This window comes from Heterodontus francisci, chromosome 46 (assembly GCF_036365525.1).
Source record: "Heterodontus francisci isolate sHetFra1 chromosome 46, sHetFra1.hap1, whole genome shotgun sequence".
Taxonomy (NCBI): domain Eukaryota; kingdom Metazoa; phylum Chordata; class Chondrichthyes; order Heterodontiformes; family Heterodontidae; genus Heterodontus; species Heterodontus francisci.
In genome coordinates this window covers 14,891,045-14,918,906 of record NC_090416.1, presented here as the reverse complement: position 1 = coordinate 14,918,906, position 27,862 = coordinate 14,891,045, and the positions used below count along the sequence as shown (strand labels likewise).

Here is a 27,862-nt window from a genome sequence, read left to right as displayed (position 1 = left end):
AAAACAGGTTATCTGGCTCATTATCCTGGAACAAAACCCTGGGTCAATATTCTGGATCTCGCTCGCCAACAGCACTGTGGCTGTAGCTGCAACTCATGGACTGCAGTGATTGAAGAAGGCAGCTCACCATCACCTTCTCAAAGGCAACTTGGAGGGTGGGGGGGGGGGAAATAAATGCTGATCTTGCCAGCGGGGCTCACATTCCATGAACGAATAAAAAAAATCACTTTGCTGTTTGTGGGATCTTGCTGTGCGCAAATTGGCAGCCGCATTGACTAACTTACAACAGTGACTGGACCTTTTAAAAAAATACTTCATTGAATACAAAGTGCTTTGGGACTCCTGAGGTTCTAATGCTGCTGTATAAATACATGTCCCTCTTTGTTTTTTCAGAACAAGCTGCATTCATTCCATCGACCTTGTGCTGTTGGTGCTATCAGTCACGGGTATAGTAAACTTAACCTGAAAACAAAGCTTGAAAAAACTGAACTCCCCACTTCCCCTGTCATGTTAACCTTGTTTGAGTATTTTCTATATGAATCTTATAACGGTGCATGACTGAAAGACTAGAGAACACATTAATGTCTTGATGCCCCGTGGATCACTGGTTGATGGTCTCTTGTTTTAATAGGCTTTTATGGTCGATGCTAATATCTAGTCTACCAGGGTCTTCTCTCGGCCCTCATAAAACCCAGCAATCTCCAGCTTCACACATGGTGTCTTAGAGAGGGGCAGAAAAGAATCAAGTTCTTGCAATTACAGTTGCGTCCGATTGCCGTGAGGTGGCGCTGCTTCTTGTTTCTGACGCTGCAGCTTCCAAGGCGATCATAGAGATTTCATTTTTTTATTCTTTCATGGGATGTGAGCATTTATGAAGCAGCTGAAGGTGGGTTTAGGACATTACCCTGAGGAACTCCTGCAGTGATAGCTTGGGGCTGAGATGATTGGCCTCCAACAACCACAACCATCTTCCTTGATGCTAGATATGACTCCAACTAGCGGTGAATTTTCTCTTTGATTCCCATTGACTTCTGTTTGGCTTGGGCTCCAGAATGCCACACTCGGTCAAATGCTGCTTGATATCCAGGGCAATCACTATCACCTCATCATATCAAGCAGCATCTGTAAACAGTGAAACAGAGTTAACGTTTCAGCTTGATGACCTTTCATCAGAGCTGCTGAAAGTTCCGCGAACTGAAAGTATGACCAACCTCCCATAAATTTCAGCTCATCCAAACTCTGTTGCCACGTGTCCTAACTCCTACCAAGTCCCATTCATCCATCATCTCCATGCACTAGCTGTCCTGCATTGGCTCCCAGTTCAGAGATGAAGGCTGCAGACTGGCCTCTAGAAATGGCATCTTTAATCCCCCTGCTCTCGCAACACTACGGGTCGACTCCCCCATCGACCATGTGCTAGTTGATCGCATAGCGGAAGATCACCACAGAAATCCAGCCAACCACCCGTGCGGTCACGTGACCCGCAAATAAACCTGGTGCTGGGACTCCAAATCATTTGGTAAAACCCAAACTATTGTGTTTCTGAATGAACTACAAAAATCTTTTCTGTAGGCCGTGCTTTGGATGTTATAGGATCATAGAATGGCGACAGCACTGAAGGAGGTCATTCAGCCCATCGTGTCCGTGCTGTTTCTGTGTAAGAGCTACTCAGTTAGTCCCACTCCCCTTTTATCAGAGCCCTGTAACATTTTCTTTTCAGATAACTATCCAATTCATTCATTATATATGAAATTTATGCATATGTATTATATATTTGACAAAGTACCTCATAACAGATTTATTCAGCAACTAGAAGCAAATGGCATTAAAGGCACGCTGGTAACCTGGGCACGAAATTGGCCAAGGGATAGGAGGCAGTGAGTAGTGATGAACAGATTTTTTTTCTGACTGGAGGGAAGTTTGCAGTGGGGTCCTCTAGGGCAGCGGATTAGGAACATATATATGACTTTGCTAGAAGGAGTACTTGTTGGCAAATGATACAAAACTTGGCAATACAACAAATAGTGAGCATAATGATAGCAGACCCACGATGAGATATACAGACTGGTGAAATTGGCAAACCAATGCCAGATGCAATTTAATGCTGGTAAGTGTCTATGTATTATAATGTGTTAGCACTGGAATTCATTTTATTCTGGAACATAATAAGTGTGTGCAAACCTATTCCGCAAGGTGTATGTTATGTTGAAACACACATGTGCAGATACCGTCTGTACAATTTTACTGTGGATTGGATTTAATTCCCGGGTATTATCCAAGGCATTCACGCCTTCCCAGGAGTGGCCAAGTGCCGGTTGGTTCAGTAGAGGATTTTCTGTCCATATTTGCCCTTGTGGTTGACAATTCTACTTGGAGAGTATTCAGTTCAGCAGTTAGAGAATATAACAAGATCCTCTGCTCACCTCTGATTCGGAAGATTGTTCATTAGAGCCCCACTCCATAGGCTTGAGCACAAAATGCAGACTGACACTCCCAGCGCAGTACTGAGGGAATGCGGCACTGTCGGATGTGTCGGGTTTTGGATGAGACATTGATCTGCGCCCTCACAGACGTAAGGTAACTCATGCCCTCTTTTGAATAGAAGCAGGGTTGCCCTGTTCAATGTTAATTCATCAACCAACATCATTAAAGCAGATTGTGATTTGTTTGCACTTTTTGCAGTAAAGGTCACAAGCAATTGCATCAAAGGAGGTTTGCTTTAGTTCATCCATCACCTCTCTGCACTCAGTGTCCTGAATTATGCTCCGCTGAACCGCCTTGCGAGGTTTTACTACGTTTAAATGCAAGTTTTTTCTCTCTCCACTGATGCTGCCTGACCTGCTGAGCCATTCTCACTAGCTGGTGCCACCCATTCTAAACGTACATCAATGTCCACAGACATGAGAGTATCTATGCTAGTGCAGGGTGCACTGCACTGATCCAACATTTCCTCCTCAGGTGGCGACACCTCTCCTGAGGTCTCAGGTGACTCCAGTGCCCTCGGTGGCGCCTCATCCGCTACTGGTCCTGCAGAAGAGCAGAGAGTGGTGTTACCAACATCCATATCCACCCACGTGCTCCTGCTTGACCAGAATCCAAAGCTTCACGTGCTTATCAAGGGCCACAGAGACATCACTGCAAGCACTAGTGATAAGGTTTGGCACCATGACCATCGCTGTTCTCACTCTGTCTGGGCTCCACACCCACCTCACTCTCTGTGACAGGCTGACCTGCTGCCACCCACCCAATCTCCATCGGTTCCTCCTCCATCTATATTATGAGACTACACTGCGGCTCATTGCACACAGTGGTCCTTAATGACTCCCTGTGCTTGAGTTATTCATCTTTCCTCACATCTCATGGCCGCCATATAAGACAGGCAGGGCTGACACCTTGCCAGCATTCATGCCACTTACCTTGCCAGACCTCACTGGGTCATTGAAGCGTTTCCAGCAAATATGCACCCATATTTGCCTGACGACCCCGCAGCTGCTGACTTCCTGGCCCCTTCCAGCCAGACCTTCTTTATGAGGCTTTCTCGCCTCCTCCTCCACTGGGAAGAGAACCTCCCTCCGTTCCCTCACCACCTGCAGGAACACCTTCAGGGAGGCGTCACTGAAATGTGGAACAACACTTCCTCTCACTGCAGCCATTCCAGAACAAGTTCCCTTCTGGTAGACCCCTTCCCCTGCCTTCTCTGTGTGCATCGAATATTAAGGCTGCATACTGGCCTTTACAAATGGCACCATTAACCTCCCTGCTGGGACTAGCTCTGGCAACCCATCAGTTATTGGCCGGCTCCCCCGCCGACCGGGTGCGAATTTCTCGCATAGCGGAAGATCGCCACAGATGTCCTGCCTCCCACACTCGCAGCCACGTGGCCAGCAAATGACTCTGGTGTTGGGACTCCCTTTCATTTGTTAAAATGTGTGTTTCTGAATGAACTACAAAATGTTTGATGAAGGCCCTGCTTTGGATGTTACTGGCTCATCGAATGGTTACAGCACAGAAGGAGGTCATTCAGCCCATCGTGTCCGGGCTCGGTTTGTGTCAGAGATACCCAGCTAGTCCCACTCCCCTTTCCTCAGAGACCTGTAAAATGTTCACATCATATAATTATCGAATTAATTAATTAGGTACCAAATTTAAGCATGTATATTATGCATTCGACAAAGGACCTCATAACAGATTTATTCAGCAAATAGAAGCACGTGGTATTAAATGTACGCTGGTAACCTGGACACGAAATTTGCTAAGGGATAGGAGGCAGAGAGTAGTGATGAACAGATGTTTTTATGACTGGAGGGAAGTATGCAGTGGGGTCCTCCAGGGCATCGGATTAGGAATATATATATATGTCTTTGCGAGAGGGAGTACAATTTCGATGTTTACGAATGATACAACACATGGTAATGTAACAAATAGTGAGAATATTAGTAGCAGTCACAGGATGAGATATGTAGACTAGTGAAATAGGCAAATCAATGCCAAATGCAATTTAATGCGTGTAAGTGTCTATGTACTATAATGTGCAGCACTAGAATTCATTTCATTCTGGAACAGCATACGTATGTGCAACTCGAAACCGCAAGGTGTATGTTATGTTGAAACACACATGTACAGATACTGTCTGCACTGTTTTACTGTGGATTGGATTTAATTCACAAGAACAACGTTTGATAAACTTCTCCCAGCGTTCATCCAAGGTGTTCACGTCTTCCCAGGGATGGCCAGATGTCGGTTGGTTCAGTGGAGGATTTTCTGTCCTTATTTGGCCTCGTGGTTGACAATTCTGTTCGGAGAGTGTTCAGTTCAGCAGTTAGAGAATATAACAACCTCCTTTGTTCACCTCTGAGTCAGAAGCTTGTGGGTTCGGGCCGCAACCCGAAGGATTGAGCACAAAATACAGACAACACTCCCAGTGCAGTACTGAGGGAATGCGGCACTGTCGGAGGTGTCGGCTTTAGGATGAAACGTTAATCTGAGCCCCATCAGCCGTAAAATATCGCCGGCGCTCTTTTGAAGAAGAACAGGGTTGCCCTGCTCAACGTTTGTCCATCAACCAAAATCACGAAAGCAGATTATCTGGTAATTAGCCCATTGCTGCTTGTGGGAGCTTGCTGCGCGCAATCTGACTGCAGGGTCTCCGACATTACAAGCGTGGCTACACTTCCCAAGTAATTCATGGGATGTAAAGCAATTTGTGACGTTCTGAGATCTGGACTGGGCCTGGAACCCACAATCTTCTGACTCAAGTGACAACTGAGCCACTGCTAACACCTAAATGCGCAGTATTTTTAAATCCTATTGCAGTGTACCTCACTACTCACTAGGATAGCTGCCTGCAAATTATTAGTATTTACTAGCTATACTAGTGCTGTTTGCAGGGAGTGGAGGCTGTAAGTTAAGTGTGGATATTTTTGCTAGCTGGGGGCGGTGGAAGGTGCTCTTTGATCCTTTTTCTTTCTCAGCCTCAAAGGTACAGGGGATAAAAGCGGATCGTAAATAGCTGGTAGGTTATTTTAGCCAGCAAGTTTTCATTACAAAGTTAAATAATGGCAGAGTAGCTTGGCCAAGCAGAATGTGCCTCCTGTGCAATGTGGGGGGAAGTCGTGGACATGCCATATGACCTTGGCGAACACGTCTGCGGAAAGTGTCTCCGGTGGCAGAAGGTTGAGCTTCGGGTTTCTGAGCTCGAGCGGCAGCTGCAGTCACTGTGGCAATCCGTGAGGTGGAAGTCTACGTGGATGGTACGTTTCAGGAGGTATTCAAGGTGGTGCCTAGGCAAACACAGTCGGGGGGGCGGGGGTGGGGGGGAGGGTGCGTGACTGGGTGACTGCCGGACGAACAAGGAAGTCAGGGCAAATAGTGCAGAAGTCCCCAGAGGACATCCCACTTTCTAACCAGTATTCAGTTCTGGGTACTGATGGGAAAGAGGGTTCCTCTGGAAAATGCACCGAGAGTCATAACCAGAATATCATGGGTGACTCAACTGTGCTAGGAAGTAAAAAAAAAGGAAAAGAGGGCAATAGTGATAAGGGATTCTGTGGTTAGAGGAACAGATAGGCGTTTCTGTGCTCGGAGGCATGATTCCAGGATGGTATGTTGCCTCCCAGGTGCAAGGGTCATGCAAGCTGAGGAAGCACATCCGGAGGTCGTGGTCCACGTTAGTACCAATGACATAGGTAGAAAGAGGGATGACGTCCTGCAAAAAGAATTTGGGGAGCTAGGCAGCAGATTAAAAACTAGGACCTCAAAGATTGTAATCTCTGGGTTTCTTCCAGTGCCACATGCTCGTCAGTATATGAATAGGGGGTTAGAGAAGATGAATGTATGGTTGAAGAGATTGTGCAGGAGGGAGGGCTTTAGTTTCCCGGATCACTGGGCCTGTTTCTGGAGAAGGTGGGAACTGTATAAGATGGACGGGTTGCACCTGAACCACAACGGGACCAGCATCCTTGCTCGGAGGTTTGCTGGTGCTGTTGGGATGCGGGGGGCGGGGGGTTAAACTAATTTGGCAGGGGGATGGGATGCAGAATGGAAGCACAGTAAGGGATGATGTACATTCAAATATAGAAGAGAAGCGAAGTCAGTCTGGAGGGCAGAGTCAATGTAGACCTGTTACAGCTCAAACAAATAATGCTAGTCTGGATTGTATCTATTTTATTGCAAGAAGTCTTACTAGTAAAGTAGATGAATTGAGGACGTTGATTAACACATGGGATTATGATGTTATTGCTATCACTGAGACATGGTTGAGCGAAGGGCAGGACTGGCAGTTTAATATCCCAGGGTATAGAATCTTCAGATGTGATAGGGGAGGGGGTAAAAGAGGAGGTGGCATTGCAGTGTTGATTAAGGAGTCAATTACTGCAGTAAGGAGGGATGCTATTTTAGAAGGTTACTCTAATGAGGCCATATGGGTAGAACTTAAAAACAAAAAGGGGGCAATCTCTTGGCTGGGAGTGTACTGCAGGCCTCCAAACAGTCAGGGAGAGCTAGAGGAGAGGTATGTAGGCAAATTTCAGAGAAGTGCATACATAACAGGGTAATAATAGTTAGAGATTTCAACTTCCTATATATTAGAGGGGATATTATTAGTGCAAAAAACTTAAAGGGGGCAGAATTTTTGAAGTGCATGCTGGAGAGCTTTTTGAGTCAGGACGTAGGGAGTCCTACAAGAGGAGAAGCGGTACCGGATTAATCCTAGGCAATGAAGCCGGACAAGTGGCTGAAGTGGCAGTGGGGAAGCATTTTGGGGAAAGTGACCATAATTCTGTAAGATTAAAGGTAGTTATGAAAAAGGACATAGAGGGACTGGAAGTAAAAGTAGTGAATTGGGGGAAGGCAGATTTCAATATGATAAAACAGGATCTGGCCAAAGTGAACAGGGAGCCACTTCTTATAGGAAAGTTTACATCAGACCAGTGGTAGTCATTCAGAAAGGAAATAGTGAGTGTTCAGGTCCAACATGTTCCCGTAAAGGTGAAGGTCGGACCGACAAATCAAGGGAACCCAGGATGTCAAGGGATATAGAGGATTGGATAAAGAAAAAAGGAGGCTTATGGCAGATTCAGAGCGCTGAAAACAGCGGAGGCCCTAGAGTAGTATAGAAAGTGTAGGGGTGTACTTAAAAAAGTCATTAAGACAGCGAAGAGGGGACATGAAAAAACACTGGCAGCCAAGACAAAGGAAAATCAAAAGTATGTTAAGGGAAAGAGGATGATTAGGGGAAAAGTGGGGCCCATTACCGATTAAAGAGGCAATCTGTGGGTGGAGCTGCAGGACATAGGTGAGTTTTTGAATGATTACTTTTCATCTGTGTTCACTATGGAAAGGGATAATGTAAGTGTAGTGATCAGGGAGGGAGATTGTGATATACTTGATCAAATCAGCATTGAAAAGGAGCAATATTAGCTACACTAGCGGGCTTAAAGGTGGATAAATCCCCAGGCCCAGATTATATGTGTCCTAGGCTGCTATGTGAGGCAAACGAGGAGATAGCAGGGGCTCTGACACAAATTTCAAATCCTCTCTGGACATAGGAGAGGTACCAGAGCAGGTAATTATAGACCTGTGAGTCGAACGTCAGTGGTAGGGAAACTATTGGAAAAATTCTGAGAGACAGGATTAATCTCCACTTGGAGAGGCAGGAATTAATCAAGGATAGTCAGCATGGCTTTGTCAGGGTAGATCGTGTCTAACAAATTTGACTGAATATTTAGAGGAGGTGTAGATGTGTAGGTGAGTGTAAAGCAGTTGATGTGGTCTACATGGACTTCAGTAAGGCTTTTGATAAAGTCCCACATGGGAGCTTGGTTAAGAAGGTAAGAGCCAATAGGATCCAGGGTAATTTGGCAACTTGGATCCACAATTGGCTCAGTGGCAGGAGGCAGAAGGTAATGGTCGAGGGTTGCTGGAGGACTGTGACCAGAGGGGTACTACAGGGTTCTGTGCTGGGACCCTTACTGTGTGTAGCGTATATTAATGATTTAGACGTGTATATAGTTGGTATGATCAGTAAGTTCGCAGATGACATGAAAATTTGTAGTGTCATAAATGGTGAGGAGGAAAGCCTTAGATTACAGGACGATATAGATGGGTTGGTAAGATGGGCAGAGCAGTGGCAAATGGAGTTTAATCCTGAGAAGTGTGAGATGATGCACTTTGGTAGGACTAACAAGGCAAGGGCATATACAATGGATGGTAGGACCCTAGGGAGTACAGAGGGTCAGAGGAACTTCGGTGTGCTTGTTCATAGTTCACTGAAGTGGGCAACACAGGTTGATAAGGTGGTTAGGAAGACATACAGGATACTTGCCTTTATTAGCCGAGGCATTGAATATAAGAGCAGGGAGGTTATATTGGAGCCGTATAAAACGCTGGTTAGGCCACAGCTGGAGTACTGTGTGCAGTTCTGGTCACCACACTATCGGAAGGATGTGATTGCACTGGAGAGGATGCAGAGGAGATTCACCAGGATGTTGCCTTGGATGGAGTATTTCAGTTTTGAAGAGAGACTGAATAGGCTAGAGTTATTTTCCTTGGAGTGGAGAAGGCTGAGAGGGGACCTGATTAAGGTATACAAAATTATGAGGGGCATTGATAGGATAGAAAGGAAGGAACTTTTTCCCTTAGTGGAGGGGTCAGTAACCAGGGGGCATAGACTTAAGTTAAGGGACAGGAGGTTTAGAGGGGAGTTGAGCAGAAACAAATTCACCCAGAGGGTGGTTGGAATCTGGAACACACTGCCTGAAGTGGAGGTAGAGGCAGGAACCCTCACAACATTTAAGAAGTATTTAGATGAGCACTTGAAACGCCATAGCATAAAAGGCTACGGGCCAAGTGCTGGAAATGGGATTAGATTGTAGGGTGCTTGATGGTCGGCGCAGGCGCGTTGGGCCAACGGGCCTGTTTCTGTGCAGTGAATCTCTATGACTCTATGACTGTACTAGGCTCTGGGAAAGGACACGGTTCCGCAAGCATTCATATTAGAAATATAGCGGGCCAAAACAAAATCGCTCAAGAATTAAGTACATTTAATATCTGGTTAATCAATTAGTGCTGTTTAGTTAATTAGTCTAAGGTAAAAAGATTGCCAAATTTTAAGCGCTGTTGAAGGAATGCACAGTGAAACCAGATGTGGGCCTTGGGTTTAATAGGCACTGAATGGAAACACGAGATAGAGCCCAGGCCTCAACAGCTTTTTGGGGGACAGAGTTCCAGATTTCCTCCCCCCTTTGTGTGAAGAAGTGCTTCCTGACATCACCCCTGAACGGCCAGTCTCGAAATTTAATGTTCTGCCCCTTTGTTCTGGACTCCACCCAACATCAGCAAATTGTTTCTCTCTATCTACGCTGTCAAATCTTTCGATCATCTTAACCACCTTAGTTTAAGATAGTTCAGGTGTGTGTTGAGAGTCTCCGTTGTTTAACATCGCAAGTTGAATTACTGTTTCGCCAGTAAATCTGATGGAAACTGTTTGAGTTCTCGTCTCCCTCCTGCCTTCATATGGCTGACAGTTTCAATGCAAAAAAATCCAAGCCTGTGTAAAGAGTCTGGTCACGTGGGCTGTCCTGAGTCTGGAAAAGATGTCAAGACAGGGAAATATATAGATAGTTAAATCGTGTTTATATCAGTTCACTGGTTCGCCATAAAGCACGAATCTTACTGTTTATAGTCAACAGGAGACGAATATAACTCATAAAATGCTTCAAATCAAAACCCAATATAGATTCCTTTTGAAATCAAAATCTCGACTCAGGCAACAGGACTGTTTGATTGGTATATACGTCCAACCAATCCAGACATTTCATCCAACATCATGTGCCAGCGTAAGTGGTTCCAGGATCAAGCAGAAGAATTCCTGATGATGGACCCAGGATACTGGTGACAGAGAATAGAAACTGGGTCTATGGCTACCCTAGCGGCAATCCAGAAGTGTTCGTGTGTCTGGAGCATTATTGGAAACGTTGTTTGGTGGGAAGAGATATGAAGTTCGCTGCTTAGTGCTGTAGACGTATCGGGACAGCTTCTGGTTATGGCACAGACACAGGTACACAGAGATATGCAACACACACAAACATAAACACATGCAAGCACGCGTAGAAGGACAAGAGCAGCAAACGTAGGTGAACACCACCACCTGCAAGTTCCCCTCCAAGTCACACACCAACCTGCCTTGGAAATCTTCCTTCACTGTGGCTGGGTCAAAACACTGGAACTCCCTCCCTGACAGCACGGTGGGTGTAACCACATGGACTGCAGTAGTTCAAGGAGGTGGCTCAGTACCAACATCTCAAGGGCAATTAGGGATGGGCAATAAGTGCTGGTCTTGCCAGCGACGCCCATATCCCAAGAATAAATAGAGGCTATACACACACACACACAGATACACACACTCACACAGATACACACACAGATGTGCACATGCATGAACACAAACAAGCACACACATAACCACATACCTAAATTTGAATAACGTTTCATCACGGAAACCATTTGGGAACGTACTTGGAATTCTCTTCACAATTATCCAAGAATGTCTTATTTCTGCAGTTCCTTAATAATTCTTGAGGCTAAAGTATTAAAAGCAGGATCCCCACTGGGGAAATTGCGACTATCAGTAAAGATTTTAAAAAACTGCAAAATATGGATATCTCTAATAAAAACATTAACTGCTGGGATTACACTGTGGTTCAGTGCCTGTTGAAGGCATTGTTCCCGAAACCTTAACTTTCCTATTATTAGATACCAGTGTGGCTGATGGATTCGTTCTGTTTCCGTTGCAGAGATAATGAGGATTGGATAAGAATTAAGATGCTGATTATAGACTCCCGCTGCTCTGAGTTACCGGGACGAAACATTCCTTTCATGCTGAAACTTCATGGAGACAAAAATATCAATCCTTTGTCATCTGCCATAAATATTGAATTGGGAATTGTGCTGTGGTCTTAGGATCAATCTTAAAAGAACGTGGAAAATCATAAAATATCTCCACCATTGGAATGTACGTTGGGGTTTAACTGGGTTTGACACAGTGTTAAATACAGTAAGACTGGTAATGATTATTAAAATGTCCCGGATAAACATTAATTCTCACCTGAACTGCAGCTTTTCTGAATCTAAATGGAAATGAGGATCAAGAGTAGAATCAGGATCACCACGATGGTTATGGCGACGGGAAGAGTCAGAATGCACCATCCGACAACACTGAGCAACTGCTGCTCGGTCAAACCACTCTTTTCTGAGATTCTCTGACGGGAAAACTTGATCCAGTTAGAAAAATCGGAGCATCAAACTCGTGTTATAAATTCTCTGTAATTCTCTGGAAGACTCCTGTGGAACCCATGTCAAGGCTTGACATCTTCTGAACGATGATGCCAGATGCTGGAAATTGGGGGGGGGAATTGCAAGTTACTTGAATCTATGCTTTAAGCACCTGGTATAATTAATTACTGGTAGAACTGGTTCTGAATTGAGCGGACAATGTTGTAACTTACTGAACGTCTGAAATGTTATTGCAGAAATGTTTGACCTTAAATGTCAAAGAAGCGAGTCAGCTACCTTGAAACAGAGAGGGTGCTGGCAGCAAAGAGGCGCATTGCCTGTGACCGAGGTGCTTGCTGTGAACCTCACAAAGACCCATTCTGTTGGGCGGCCTTCAACGAGATATGCAAATTTCAGCGAGTGGTGGAAATCGCTGGCCCAATTTCTTAGCAACCTGCGCTTGAGCTGGAAAATAATGTCCGAGGTGGAAGCTGTCTGTGGTTTTCCTGTTTTTACAGGTCCAGCGCTCACGTACACAACTGCCTGCAAAGGTCAAACAGCGAGACTCAATGTTAAACCACACACAGAAGAGAGTTTACCACCCAGGTTCAGAGAGCAGACTAGTGTACAATAACATCATTTACAGTGTCCTTTTCAATGTGACATGGCGCCCTGTTTAGCTGCAATGCCCGGTGTTTGAATAGGAATAACTGATCCTCAGTATTATTCACTAAAGATCCATTACCTCCATCACCAACACTGGGACTGCCGTGCGTACTGTCCAGATACAAGCAACATTGCAACAACTCGCCCAGGTTTCCACCAACTGGAAGGATAAGGGCAGTGGGTGCATTGCTACATTACCACCGACAAGTTCCCCTCCAAGTCACACACCAGTTCGAATTGGAAACGTATCAGCCATTCCTTCACTGCCACTGGGTTAAAACCCTGCAAGTCCCTTCCTAACAGCACTGTGGGTGTACCTACGCCCCAAAAAACTCAGTGGTTCATGAAGGCAGCTCACCAGCACTTTCTCATGGGCAATTAACGATGGACAATGAATGTTGGCCCAGCCGTCGACGATCACATCCCGACAATGAACAATAAACTACTAGACTCTTGCTTTCATCAAGAGATAAGGAGAAGTGTTTGTTTATATCAAATTCATATAAACTTTTCACCCACCGTCCCTCGGTTTCACTCCTCTAAAGGATTTTCTCAATGCAGATTCTCGGAGATTTCCTCTCTCGAGTTTGTGCTGAATTTACCCAGATAATTATTTTCAATTCCGTCGAAAACTGGCTCTTTGGGAAAGCCTCTACCATTTCGCTGGCAAGTGACCAGATGAAAACTTTATTCACGATTCTGCAGTGAGTAACATTTCCCTCATGTACTCGGTGTTTAGAAAAGCTTCATTGTTGTGGCGCCTTTTTAAAAAATGTGAACTGTTATTTCCTCCTGAAGAAACGCTTTCAGATTAAATGTTCAGGAAGGCACAATGCAAATCTGAGGAATAAAATGGTCCCATTCCAGTTAAAAGAAATGCTGGGGAGTGACTAAGCCTCAGCCAGGCTGGATGGTGTGACACGATTCTGTCTGGGTTATTTTACAGTGACCTCACTCATCCAACCACGAAATGTGGAGTGTGATCTCGGTCCAGGGTCTAAATACAAGCCCGGTAAAGATAGGCCTCAGGTGCTGGCCTGTTGTTGCTGCTGATCAAACGCCTGGTTCATTCACTCGCTTTAAATAATTCTAAAGCAAACCCCCTTTGATGTAATTGCATATGATCTTTACTGGAAGAAGTGCAAACAAAGCCCTGGGGTTCACTTCCAGAGGAATATCATTGAAAAGCAGAGAAGTAATGTTCTTATATAGAACCGTGCTTCGACCACACGTTGATTTACTGAGCACAGTTCTGATTCCAATATTATAAATAATGATATTGAGGCACTGGAGAAGGAACACACAAGTTTTACTAGAATGATAGCAGAACTGAGAAGTTACAATTATCAGGAAACATGGAACAGGCTGGAGCACTTTTCTCTAGAAACGAGTAGGATAAGGGTGACCTGACAGAGGTGTTAAAAATAATGAAAGGATTTAGATAGGGTAGACGTCGAGAAGATGCTTCCACGTGTGGGAGGAGACCAGAACTAGGGGCCATCAAACTAAGATAGTCACTCATAAATCCAATCGGGAATTCAGGAGAAACTTCATTATCCAGAGAGTGGTGAGAATGTGGAACTCGCTACCACAGGGAGTGGTTGAGGAGAATAGTAGAGATGTATTTTAAGGGAAACTGGATAAACACGTGAGGGTGAAAGGAATAGAAGAATATGCTGATAATGTGGAAAGGGGGTGGGAGGAGTCTCGTGTGGAGCTGAAACACCAGCACGGAGCAGATGGGCCGAATAATGTGTTTCTGTGCTGTAAAATATTATCCGATCTTTCTAAATATAAGTTGTTGTTGTTCTTGTTTTTACACTGTAACATCAAATGTCTTGAACGTTTATTGCGAACAACTCATAACTGTGCAGTGAAATTTCCAGTGAACAGTTGTAAAGACCGAGATTAAAATACACTGTGCAACATTGCAATCGCTGTTTGAAATTGTCTTTTCCCAGTCGATCAAACAAATCAGTGGTAAATAGAATACAATGTATTCAGAATATTTAGTACAGGTGAACCCCACTGGCGTTTTGTACCATGGATTTAAACTGTGGAAACTCGATCAATGAGACTAAACAGAAAGGAGGGCGATGAACGGAAAGATTAAATGGTCAATCTGAATTTAAAAGAGATTCATTCATTCAGATTCTGGATGACTGCAGTGAACCAATTTGTTTAATCCATTAGAATTCCGCGTTAATTCTCCGCGTGCCTTGTGTTACAGATAATAACAGATCAGTAACTAAAAATCAACATGAACCCGCACACAGCTTCATCCATCATTTCCCAGTCTCGGTGCAAACAGGTTGTTTCAAGGATGTTGTACAACCTCTTTACAGAATAGATTATATTGGATTACATTCTGTACTCCTGGCTATCACCTCCCAAACCTCTTTACACGGAGAGTGGTGGGTGCGTGGAACGCGCTGCCAGCGGTGGTAGTAGAAGCAGATACATTCGGGGCATTTAAGCGACTCTTGGATAGGTACATGGATGATAGTAGAATGAAGGGTAGGTAGTTAGTTTGATCTTAGAGTAGGTTAAAGGTTCGGCACGACATCGTGGGCCGAAGGGCCTGTACTGTGCTGTACTGTTCTATGTTCTATGTTCAAACCCACGACCTCTTCCACCTAGAAGGACATGGGAACACCACCCTCCAAGTTCCCCTCCAAGTCACACACCATCCTGATTTGGAAATATATCGCCATCCATTCACTGTCCCTGGGTCAAAATCCTGGAACACCCTCTGCACCAGCACTGTGAATGTTTCTCGAAGGCAGCTCATCACCACCTTCTCAAGGGATAACTAGTGAAGAGCAATAAATGCCATCGCCGCCTGGCCCCCGAGAATGAATTAAGCATTAACTGCAAAAATAATATTCAGCAGAATGATAAATGCCGAAATTCACACCATTAGCTTTCTGCCTCCAAGTCTGGAGGACAATCTAGTAAAGCTATTTATAGCCATTCTGCCATTTGGCCGTTGTGACGCGCAGGCGCTGACCACAGTGGGTCAAATGCATGATATGTGAGATCCACCAGGACACTGCACCCAAAATGGTGTTATACTTTCCATAGTTGGTCATACTTCCACCGCATCTGAAGAGGCGCAACTCACTGTGACTGGGGTCAAGTCAATCGGCGCCCACTCCGCCTGCACAAACAGACTGTTGAGAGCGAGCACGGGGAGAACTCACCCCGGCTCCGGCCTCAGGATGTTCAGAGAAGATTTTTCTCTGATGCTCATTTTCCAAGTGCTCCGAGTTTACGGTGAGTGAGAATGCATAAGTGGAATCAGCCAGAGTCAGTGTTCACTGAGGTGAAAAAGTGACCGAGTTATCCGATAAAGGGATTGGACCTGATAATATTAGTTACTTTCTGCTCCTCTTATAAAGCGAAGAAAAGGAAAATTGGAGATTAAATAGAGTCAACAAGATGTAAAAGCAAGAATGAGGTTGTTCTTCAATTCTAGGCGATGTGTTTCAAAGCGGTTTCTTTCCATTTCTCAATAATCAGCTGTAATGTTACAATAATCTCTATAGTTGCAGGATCCGGGCCCTTTCTGTCTCAGAGTCCCTTCACAGTGACAGCTGAAGTCGGCAAGACGGTGGAACTAGCCTGTCACCAAATTTGCCAAGTGATATTGGTGACTAGCTATTCCAAGCAACTTGTGGGTGAAGCCCCGAGACTAATCGATACCCCACCCTGCGATTGGACCGATTGTAAGTTTGTTTCTAAAAAAGGCAACAGCAAGCATGAATTGATACTGGAAATTCGCAATGTCCAGGTGAATGACTCCGGGTCCTACTACTGTGCTCATATGCATGGTTATGCGCCGCTTCAGAATGGACCCACGCTACCGGTTGGAGTTAGGAAAGTGAACAAATTGAAACCAGAGAATGCACAGCATTATCATTTGGTGCAAACTAATAGATAACTGGGTCCTATTCTGTGTCCAGAACAAGGCTTGTCGCCGTGATCCTCGTTCTACTCTTCATCCTCATTTCCATTTGGATTCATTAAAGAGGCAGTTCAGGTGAGGAATTCATGTCTATCAGGGATATTTTAATAATTGTTCAATGTGATTCCCTTCTTACAGTTTGAAATGCTAATTACAGTTTACTGTTTCAGAAGAACGAGTCAGAAGAGATCACAATGAAAAGTGAGTAACTGAACCATTTGTAAAATTCATCATGAACAGTCTCACTGTATTTAATACTATCTCAAACCCAGTTAAACCCCAACACCCATTCCAATGGTATATGCTCATATTTTCCGCATTCTTTTAAGATTGATTCAAAGACCACTCCACAACTCACTTCTCAATATTTATGGCACGTGACCCAGAATTTACAAAAAGCAACACTTGTTTGATAGTTTTGCATGCATACAGTTTTAGCTTGAGAGAGAACGCAAAGAAGGGGCGCAATGAGCAACAATCGGGTAAATTGGATTGAAATGTTGGGGTGGATTGAATATCAAAGGCGGGAATGCTAAAGAATAAAATAAATACATTTCCTGCCATCAAAATGTTCTCAATCGTGCTCCTGTCTATTGGTCTCACAAAAAAGGCCAACTATTAAATGAATTAGCCGCTGGAATTATTATAAAGATTTAGAATAAGACCAAGCCAACGGTGGTTTCACAGATAAACCTGGATAGTTTGACCTGTCTTGAACTATCTTTGAATGTTAATGTGTAATATATTTACCAGTCTCAGGGCGGACCACTCTACGCCTCCCTGGAGTTTGCTGCATTGGAAAAGAGATCAAAAAAGATGGGTCGCAGATGAGAAGCCGGATGTTTTCTATCCGGTGAATTATGGAGGAGACAGGATTTTCAAAAGAACCAAGAGCCTTGCGGAAATGGGAATGGTGCCAAGGAAACTTCCATCAAATACCTAAACCTGTCTCTATGCACTGGCCAGGGTTTACAAAGACTGTCCGGCTGTTTTTGTTAAATGTAAAATAATGAGTTTTCAGGATTGTTAAGGATGCTTTACTGTGTTAGTGTAATTCAAGTGTGAAAAACATTTAAGCAAAGAATCAGGGCTTTTCCTGTTTGAGTTTTCTCTGAGGCTTTTCTGCTGATCCTGTAGCTCCAGTCACTGACAGGATTGTGATTTTTGACGAACGCCTGTTTGTAAATAAAATAAATTGTGCACCAGAGTTAATCGATAATTAGCTTATAATTAAATGTCATTACGATAAACGTCAATTCCTGTTGAACAGACAGTATTGGTCCTGGATTGAGATACTGTTAGTGGCGAGATTCCTTGTCTGGGATGTGATAGGCTTATTCATTTACAGCATAAAAACACAGCAGGAGGGCAATACGGGCAGAGCTGCAGGAAACTGTGTTTGCTTCCATTTTACCTGTGGATGGTGTGTTTTGCTTTTTGTGTAATTTCATGACTACATATCAGAGACATATGGTGAGTGTAGTGTGTTTGAGAAGAACAGGTGACTTTGGAGCTAGGGTTGCAAAACTCTCCACCACTGGGGCCTCCCTTGCCTCATGTCTGTTGTGGACTCATTAACAGAGATGCATTGCCATGGCAACCGCATTATCGATGTATAATGTGGCGAGCTGGATGGGAGAAGGTGATCCAAATGGAGTTTGGTCTTTTTCCGTCTCCGGTTGCTATTTTACTAATCCCAGCTTTGCACAGGATTACACCATGTGTGGTTATCGTGCTTTACCCATCATAGTCAGATCAGTCTAAGTCTTCCCGTTCTGATTACTCTAGAATCAGCAGATACAACACGATGAGTTTCAGGAGCAGTAGAAACATTTCCAGGCAAAGGCTCTATCAATATCCATCTCCCAGAAACTGCCCAATAAATCTCTTGAGGATTTGAATGAACTCTTAACAATCGAGTTTTTTTTAAATGTGAGGTTAGATTGTATTGCATGGTTATATAAAGTGGATCTAAATTCATCCGGACGATATTGGGGCAAACGGGGTTAAAATATAAGGACAAGTTGCAAAGACTAGACTTGTATTCAATCGAGAAAAGAATATCAAGGGGTGATCTGATTGAGGGGTTTAAGCTGATTAACTGAGTTGACAGGGTAGATAGAGAGAAACTATTTTCCCTGGTGGGGGGAGTCCAGAACACGGGGGGCAGAACCTTAAAACTAGAGCCAAGCTGTTCAGGGATGATGTCAGGAAGCACTTCTTCACACAAAGGGGAGTGGAAATCTGGAACTCTCTCACCAAAAATGATTTTCAGGCTGGTGTCCATTTCATCTTATGTTGGGAAAGGGTATTAAGGGATTCAGGCTCTACTCGTTTGTTCTGCTTTACAAAGTTAAAAATTATTTACAGTACAGAAAACAAGCCATTCGGCCCAACTACTCCTTCTAACTGCTTCTGCTTCACACGTGCCTCCTCCCACCGCCTCTTCATCTCACCATATCAACATATCCTTCTATTCCTTTCTCCCTCATGTGTTTATCCAGCTTCCCCTTAAATGCATCTTTGCTATTCACCTCAACCACTCCCTGTGGTAGCGAGTTCCACATTCTCACTGCTCTCTGGGGAAAGAATTTTCTCCTGAATTCCCCATTGGATTTATTAGTGACGATTTTATTGATTCCCTCTAGCTCCAGTCTACGTTCACAATATCAAATAATTTTAGAATTTTAAAGACCTCTGTCAGGTCACCCCTCGGCCTTCTCTTTTCTAAGAAAAGAACCCCAGTCTGTTCAATCTTCCGTGACAGTTATAAACTTGCAGGTCTGGTATCATTCTGGTCAGCATTATCCCCCTCTTTGAAACCGCACGAATTTGCTCTATAAAGGTGTAGTGTAAATTGGCCAAAAAGAGACAGCTGGGCTGAACGATTAAACAGCTGCAATCCCAATCGCATTGCTCAGGATTCAAATCTGTTTTATTGCAGTTGTAATTTGGACACTGATGGATTATAAATGTTATTTCAATTACGTCCTGCTCACGTGCTATCCAAAGATGCGCAATTAACAAGCTAAAAATGCTAACACGAGCAAGAAGAAACATGTCGAGATTGAATTGAAAGCTTAAATTTCCATTTTCAGAAGTGCGCTGCTTCTGTCAGCCGTTCAGACTCTCCAGTCGGTGATGTATTGGTCCTGTGTTGCTCAGTCTCTCATCTGACTGATAGTTAATTACTGATTCAATGCATTAAGTCGGTTACAGAACTTGAGATCGCAGCCTCTTACAAGGGTTCACATCTCCAGGTTGTCATCGAAATGAGGGCAAAACAGAGGAAACTTTCTACACACGTCATATCTGGGAAGCAGACTTTGAGCATTCCGTTTCCTGTCTGATCAGAGTGTGGGATCCGCATTCAACGCCAAACGAGCATAAAGAGTCTGTGAGAGAAAGCAGAAACTGTTAACATGATCCACACAAAGAACAAAGAACAGTACAGCACAGGAACAGGCCATTCGGCCCTCCAAGCCTGCGCCGATCTTGATGCCTGCCTAAACTAAAACCTTCTGCACTTCCGGGATCCGTATCCCTCGATTCCGATCCTATTCATGTATTTGTCAAGATGACTCTTAAACGTCTCTATGATACCTGCTTCCACCACCTTCTCCGGCAACAAGTTCCAGGCACTCACCACCTTCTGTGTAAAGAACTTGCCTCGCAAATCCCCTCTAAACTTTGCCCCTCTCACCTATTTCCCCTAGTAACTGACTCTTCCACCCTGGGAAAAAGCTTCTGACTATCCACTCTGTCCATGCCACTTATAACTTTGTAAACCTCTATCATGTCGCCCCTCCACCTCCGTCGTTCAAGTGAAAACAATCCGAGTTTATCCAACCTCTCCTCATAGCTAATGCCCTCCAGACCAGGCAACATCCTGGTAAACCTCTTCAATACCGTCTCCAAAGCCTCCACGTCCTTCTGGTAGTGTGGCGACCAGAATTGCACGCAATATTCTAAGTGTGGCCTAACTAAGGTTCTGTACAGCTGCAGCATGACTTGCCAATTTTTATACTCTATGCCCCGACCGATGAAGGCAAGCATGCCGTATGCCTTCTTGACTACCTTTTCCACCTGCATTGCCACTTTCAGTGACCTGTGGACCTGTATGCCCAGATCTCTCTGCCTGTCAATACTCCTAAGGGTTCTGCCATCTACTGTATACTTCTCACCTGCATTAGACCTTCCAAAATGCATTACCTCACATTTGTCCGGATTAAACTCCAGCTGCCATTTCTCCACCCAAGTCTCCAACCGATCTATAACCTGCTGTATCCTCTGACAATCCTCATCACTGTCCACAACTCCACCAACCTTTGTCATCCGCAAACTTACTAATCAGACCAGCTACATTTTCCTCCAAATCGTTTATATATACTACAAACAGCAAAGGTCCCAGCACTGATCCCTGTGGAACACCACTAGTCACATCCCTCCATTCAGAAAAACACCCTTCCACTGCTACCCTCGGTCTTCTAAGACCGAGCCAGTTCTGCATCCATCTTGCCAGCCCCCCTCTGATCCCGTGTGACTTCACCTTTTGTACCAGTCTGCCATGAGGGACCTTGTCAAAGTCTTTACTGAAGTCCATATAGATAACATTCACTGCCCTTCCTTCACACAATCATCGGGGTACAGAAGGAGCCATTAGATCATGCCTGATCTATATCTTCCTTCCATCTACTCACCTTGATTCTGTAACCCTTAATCCCCTTACCCAACAAAAAACTATCACTGTCAATGTCGACCTTTTCAATTGAGCCCCAGCCTCGACAGCTTTTTGGGAAGAGAGAATTCCAGATTTCCACTCCCCTTTGTGTGAAGAAGTGCTTCCTGACATCACCCCTGATCGGCCTGGCTCGAATTTTAAGACTCCACCCCTTGTTATGCGAAGTTTCTAGACTCATCTGCCAGTAACTATGAATGTCAAACCTTGGATTGAATATCAGTGAAAGGTATCTGCACGCGCGAAGCAACAATTCCATTCATATTTACCTCCTTTTCTTGTGCACGTGGTCTGGAATCCGGCAGTTCCTCATCACTGTTCATGTTGCCTGATAGAAAGAGAAACTTAAACTGAGTCTAAATGTCCACATTTCACACTGAACCAGTCCGCTAACGTGTAAAGAGCAAATAACATAATAATAAATGGATGGTTTGAGAGCGCCGCAGAGTTACAGCGCCTCCCGACAATTGGTACCTGACTGCCGCTTCCTGCAGCTTCTTCCCGCGGTGAACACAACCATCCCGAGAAGGAGAAGGACCGCCGCCGACAAACTCCCATAAATCGGTAAACCGCAGGGGGGGTGTAGTACAGACTCTGAAGAGGAAAATAAAGAGAAAAAAAATTATTGAAAAAGAAATCCTGTAACCCAAGTCTTTTGGCTCTTGCAGAAGATTCAAGGAGACCCCGTCACCGCCTACTCAGGACAGCTAGCCTGCAGCATCAATGCCAGCCTTGACAGGGTCACCCACATCCGCAGAGCCATTTTTATGAAGTTGCTGAAAGTCATTAGAAAAGTGGAACGCACTTACAAAGCTGAGGATAGATAGAGCGAGTGCGATAGAGATAGAGAGTGATAGAGGTATTGATCGATAGAGAGAGGGAGAGCTAGAAAGAGCGATAGATAACTATAGATAGAGAGATACAGAGAGAGAGAAAGGGAAGATAGTTAAATAAAGTGGTGTAGGGCTGGAGCTAGATGGATAGATAGATAGAGATAGATGCAAAGATAGAGATAGCTAGGGAGATAGATGTATCGAGAGATAGATAAATAGATAAATAAAAGCAAAATACTGCGGATGCTGGAAATCTGAAACAAAAACAAGAAATGTTGGAATCACTCAGCAGGCCTGGCAGCATCTGTGGAAAGAGAAGATAAATAGATAGATAGTTATAGATAGAGATTGATACATAGATGCATAAATAGAGATAGATAGAGGAATACACATATATAGAGAGAGATGGATAGAGAGAGAGATTATAGATAGAGAGATAGATAGATAAGTGGATAGATAAAGATGATAGATAGATAGATAGATAGATAGATAGATAGATAGATAGATAGATAGATAGATCGCTGCTTTTAGCGATGTGTGCATCTGTACTCCTAGATCCCTGTCCTCCTTCATCCTATTTAGACTCCTATTTTCCATGCAGTATGTGGCCTCCTCATCCACCCTAGCAAACCTTTGTCCACCAAACCATCCGTCTAAGACAGAATGAAGAACTCATTGGGTAACTATAAACCAGTTAGTCTTTCATCAGTGGCGCAGATAAACGCCATGAAAATAGGGAACATTTCTAAACCAAAGACTTGCAGGTTGATAGGTAAATTGGCCATTAGCAATTGCCCCTAGTGTAGGTGGTAGGGAAATATAGGGACAGGTGGGGATGTGGTAGGAATATGGAATTAGTGTAGGATTAGTATAAATGGGTGTTTGATGGTCGGCACAGACTCGGTGGGCCGAAGGGCCTGTTTCAGTGCTGTATCTCTAAAAAAACTAAAAACTAAACAGTTAAAGGCAGCCTCAGTGAGTTGTGAAAGTGTGGTCATGTTTAACAGATATAATAGAGCTTTGTTGAGGAAGTGACAGAATGGATGAATCACTTCATGCTTCTCTGCTTTAAAATTCATCTGCCACGTGTCCAAACATTCCACCATCTGCCTAATCCCTCTTGAAGTTTTTCAATTTCCTCACAGTTCACAATGCTTCCAAGTTTTGTGTCATCCACAAATTTTGCAATTGTGCCCTGTACACCAAAGTCCAGGTCATTACTACAGATCATGAACAGCAGTGATCCTAATACCGACCCTGGAGAACCCCACTATAAATCTACCTCCAGTCCAAAAAACAACGGTTCATGACTACTCTCTGTTTCCTGCCAATCAACCAATTTTGTGTCCATGCTGCCAATGTCCCTTTTATTCCATGGACTCTAACTTTGCTGACAAGACTGTTATTGGGCACTTTATCAAATGCATTTTGCAAGTCCATGTGAACCACATCAACTGCATTACCCGCATCAACCCTCTCTGTTACCTCATCAAAAAACCCAAGCAAGTTGGTTAAACACGATTTGCCCTTAACAACTCTGTGCTAGCTTTCGTTAATTAATCGACATTTGTCTAAGTGACTATTAATTTTGTCCCAAGTTAACGTTTCTCGACGCTTCCCCACCACCGAGGTTGAACTGACCGGCCTGTGGTTGCTAGGCTTATCCTGATGCCCATCTTTGAACAAGGGCGTAACTTATGCAATTCTACAGTCCTCTGGTGCCACCACTGTATCTAAGGAGAATTGGAAGATTATGGCCAGTGCCTCTGCAATTTCCACCCTTACTTCCATCAATATCCTAGGGTGCATTTTGGGGTAGATGGTGACGTTATGGTAATGTCACTGGACTAGTACTCTAGAGGCCCAGGCTAGTGCCCTGGGCCCACGGGCTGAAATCCCACCACAGCTGCTGGTGGAATTCATATTCAATTAATCAATAAAAAAATCTAGAATTGAAAACTATTACCAGTAATGCTGCAAGAAACTCTCTTCAAATGTCCTAAAACCCATTTGGGTCACTCAGGTCCTGAGGCCGGAAACCTGCCATTCTTACGAGGCCTGCACTATATGTGACCCCAGACCCACAATGATGTGTTTCACTCTGAACTGCCCTCTGAAATGGCCCAACAAACCACTCAGTTCAAGGGCAATTAGGGATGTGCAAGAAATGCTAGCCATGCCAGTGACACCCACATCCCATGGAAGAATTTAAAAAATCCTCATCTGGTCCTGGTGATTTATCAGCTTTACGTTCAGCCAACCTATATAATAATAGCGTTTTATCAATTTTTCAGCCCATCCACTGTCTCAATTACCTTCGTTTTCTCCACGAGTGGGGCAAGTATTCATTTAGCATCTCAACCATGCCCTCTGCCTCCATGCATGAATCACCTTTTTGGTCCGTAATAGGCCCCACTCCTTCTTTCCCACCCTTTTTCTGTTTATATATAGAAGACTTTTGGATTCCACTTTTTAGCTGCCATTCTCTTCTCATGTTCTTTCTTTACTTTCCTTATTTCCTTTCTCACTTCCCCTCTCAACTTTCTACATTCAGCCTGCTTCTCAATTGTATACATTCTTTTCCCGTTTTGTTTTGATGTCTCCCACTGTCGTCATGCAAGGAACTCTGGATTTGTTTGTCCTACCTTCCCCCTCGTGCAAATCTACCTACACTGTACATGAACCGTCTCCTCTTTGAAGGCAGCTTATCGTTCCATTGCAGTTTTTCCTGCCAATTTGCGATTTGGCTCATATCTATTCTCACCACATTGAATTTGCCCTCCTCCATTTAATTCTTTTCACCCTGGATTTCTCCTTGCCCTTTTCCATAGCTAAATTAAACCTTGTGATATTATGATCACGGTCCCCAACTGACAACGAATCCACTTGCCCCACATCATTCCCAGAACCAAGTCCAGAAGTGCCTCCTTCCTGGCTGTACTGGAAACATATTGATATAAACAATTCTCCTGAACACACTGTAAAACTCTTCGCCCTCTCTGCACTTTACATTGTTACTATCCCAGTCTATATTAGGATAAAGTCTGCCATTATAATAACTTTATAGTTTTTGCACCTCTCTGTTATTTCCTTATAAATTTGTTCCTTTATATCTCTCCCACTAGACAGTGGCCTATAGAATACACCCAGGAATGTAATGGCACCTCGATTGTTGAACTCACTGCCACAAGGAGTGGCTGAGGTGAATAGAAGAGATGTATTTCGGGGAATCTGGATAAACACATGAGAGAGAAAGGATTAGAAGGATATGCTGATAGGGTGATATAAAGAAGGGTGGGAGGAAGCTCGTGTAGAGCAGAAACACTGGCATGGAGCAGATGGGCCGAAAGGCCCGTTTCTGTGCTGGAAATTCGATGTAATACAGGTAATGACATGCAGGCATCAAGGGACAAAGTGGGAAACTGGAAATGGAAGTTTTATTTTCCAATTTTAATTTCCGACGAGTCAAAATGCTTTTGTTCCCGCCTTACATGTACGTCCCAACTAGACAGATGGACCTAAAAATTCAGAAAGCTAAACACTGTATTAATGAGACTTTGGGGAGAGAGGAAAATGATGAGATAATTACACATAGACACAGAGAAAAGGAGAGACTTTTAATTTACAAAGCGACATTGCTAACAATTAAGTCTCACATCAGCATTAAATACATTAGTAAAGGGTCACTGTTAATAGTTACCTCTCTGAGATGAGACACTTTCACTGATAGGATTCTCTGTAGAGTTGATTTGAACAGTGCAAGTACAGACAATGCCGCTGCTCCAAGTTTCTGCTGGGACGCTGATGTGACTCCTGGTAATGTATGTCCCTTCCTCGTCTATTGTCCCAGAATCGGTTTTTCCCTCGGTAACCCGTCCGGAAACATTCCAGCGGATGGGAAGGGAATGGGGAGACAGGCCTCTTACAAAACACATCAATGGGACCCTTTCCATGGAGGAAATTTCAGCCGGCGGCGGAGTTAAGAGAATCATCGTCGGGGGACCCTCTAAATTGGGGAAATAAAACGGCACCCAGATTAACAGTTTTAAAAGACACAATTTAATTGTTGTGTAAATGTACAACTTAATGAAATAGATGTGAAGATTTACCTGTAACCACCAGCGTGGAGCCATTTGCAAATATTCGGGCCATGTTCTGGTAATTGCGGGTTGCACAGTAATACATCCCAGAATCATTTCTCTCTACATTTGAAATCACCAGAGCATAATTACCCGAATTATCATCAACCTCACCGGAAAACCTTCCATCTGCCAAGCCGTATTGGCGGACTTTGTAAACGATCTGCATGTCCCTCCAGTGCTGCTGTCTGTACCAGAAGACATAGCCAGTTGCTAAGCTCTTGGTGTGGCAATTCAGTTTAACACGGCTTCCCACAGGGACTGTTTGAATCGGCGGAGACTGGGTCAAGACGGTCTGAGAGACAACAACTGAACAGGAGACAAAACATATTCACGTCAGGTTATGGACCCGTGAACACAACCTTTGGCCAAGATACCAAAAAATTTAAATTTGCGCCGGAGCGGATGTCGGGAAATCGGAGGCCCCACGCACAATGAAAGTCCTGGGTAACTATACGCCCGCCGTGTTGGCTGCGCCCTTTTTAGCCTCACTTTCTAAAGTCACAGACCGAGTCCATTCACCGCCAAATCTAGTTTTCTCACTGGGGAGGAACATGGAAACTGTCTGAAGTTGAGATTTAAAGAGCCTGTTTCAAAGCTACATTTTCCAGCTATGATTTCCCTCATCTCCCAGGAGGAAATTCAGTTTTGGATTAATTTCATTCACCAGTGTTCGATACAATTCCATGTCGCTGTATCGTCATTGACTGGAGAACATAGTTTTCAACTTTTTGAACAGATTACAATTGCGCGCTCAATTACATCTAAACGAATCACAAATGGCAGAAAGAGGCCAATTCGACCCATCACGTCTGTCCCGGCCCTTTGAAAGAGCTATCCAATTAGTCCTCACTCTCCACTGCCCTTTCCCCCAGAGCCCTGCAAATTTCCCGCACACCACCCCCCCCCCCCCCCCCTTCCAACGTTTCGCCTTCCAATATTTCTCCAATTCCCCTTTTGAAAGTTACTGTTGAATCTGCTTCCACCGTTTTTTTCAGGCAGCGCGTTCCAGATCACAACAACCTGCTGTGTTAAAACGATTTCCCACATCGCCAGCTCCGGTTCTTTTACTAATTATTTTAAATTTGTTTCCTCTGGTTACCGACTCTCCTGAATGTGGAAGCAGTTTCTCCTTATCGTATCTAAACCCTTCTTATTTACTCTATCCAAACGCTTCTCCACTCTAACAGAATATGTCAGGATATCTCACCTTGGATGAGATGGGACAAAGCGCAGACACCGAGGAAGCTCATTGTCCGTGACCCAGATGGTGGTCGCTGAGCTACCGGCCAGTAACTCACTGGTAAATTGCTCTAGTTAGATTCGTGCATAGGAGGTGTGAAATTAAGAGCGGATTGCGAAAATTGGCCTCTGTGTTTATTAATAAATGCACGACTGGGCTGGTAAATAGTGCGGAGGTAGACAGCTCTCTGTGGTTTTCCTGTTTTTACAAGGTCGAGTGCTGACACGTACACATATAGTATCTGTTTTACAAAAAGACCCACTTTCCACTCATATTAGTTACAGCACATTTGGAGTTACAGTGCACAGTTCTGGTCTCCACATTATAGAAAGGATATAGAGGCGCAATAAAGATTAACAAAGATGATATCACAACTGAGATGTTATAACTATCAGGAAATGTGAACTGGCCCTTTATCAAGGAAATGACGCGAAATAAACAGTACAGAAGCAGCCATTTGGACCTCGGGTCCATGCTGTGTTTCCACTCCACACGGTTTCCTCCCAC

General features: G+C 44.1%; 1 protein-coding gene and 1 long non-coding RNA gene across 2 annotated transcripts; both read right to left on the bottom strand.

Moving 5' to 3' along the window:
• Nucleotides 1–9,522: 9,522 nt before the first annotated feature.
• On the bottom strand, nucleotides 9,523–12,122 carry LOC137356751 (uncharacterized). The gene is made up of 2 exons (XR_010971101.1): nucleotides 11,603–12,122; nucleotides 9,523–10,082 (listed from the first exon to the last, which is right to left on the bottom strand). It is a non-coding gene; the product is annotated as an uncharacterized lncRNA (long non-coding RNA).
• Nucleotides 12,123–19,119: 6,997 nt separating this feature from the next.
• LOC137356749 (Ig heavy chain Mem5-like) lies at nucleotides 19,120–27,445 on the bottom strand. The gene is made up of 6 exons (XM_068022484.1): nucleotides 27,323–27,445; nucleotides 26,083–26,421; nucleotides 25,674–25,979; nucleotides 21,615–21,734; nucleotides 21,410–21,468; nucleotides 19,120–19,797 (listed from the first exon to the last, which is right to left on the bottom strand). Exons 1-6 carry the CDS (start codon nucleotides 27,363–27,365, stop codon nucleotides 19,753–19,755), a joined length of 912 nt encoding a protein of 303 aa, XP_067878585.1. The 5' UTR covers nucleotides 27,366–27,445; the 3' UTR covers nucleotides 19,120–19,752.
• Nucleotides 27,446–27,862: the final 417 nt, after the last annotated feature.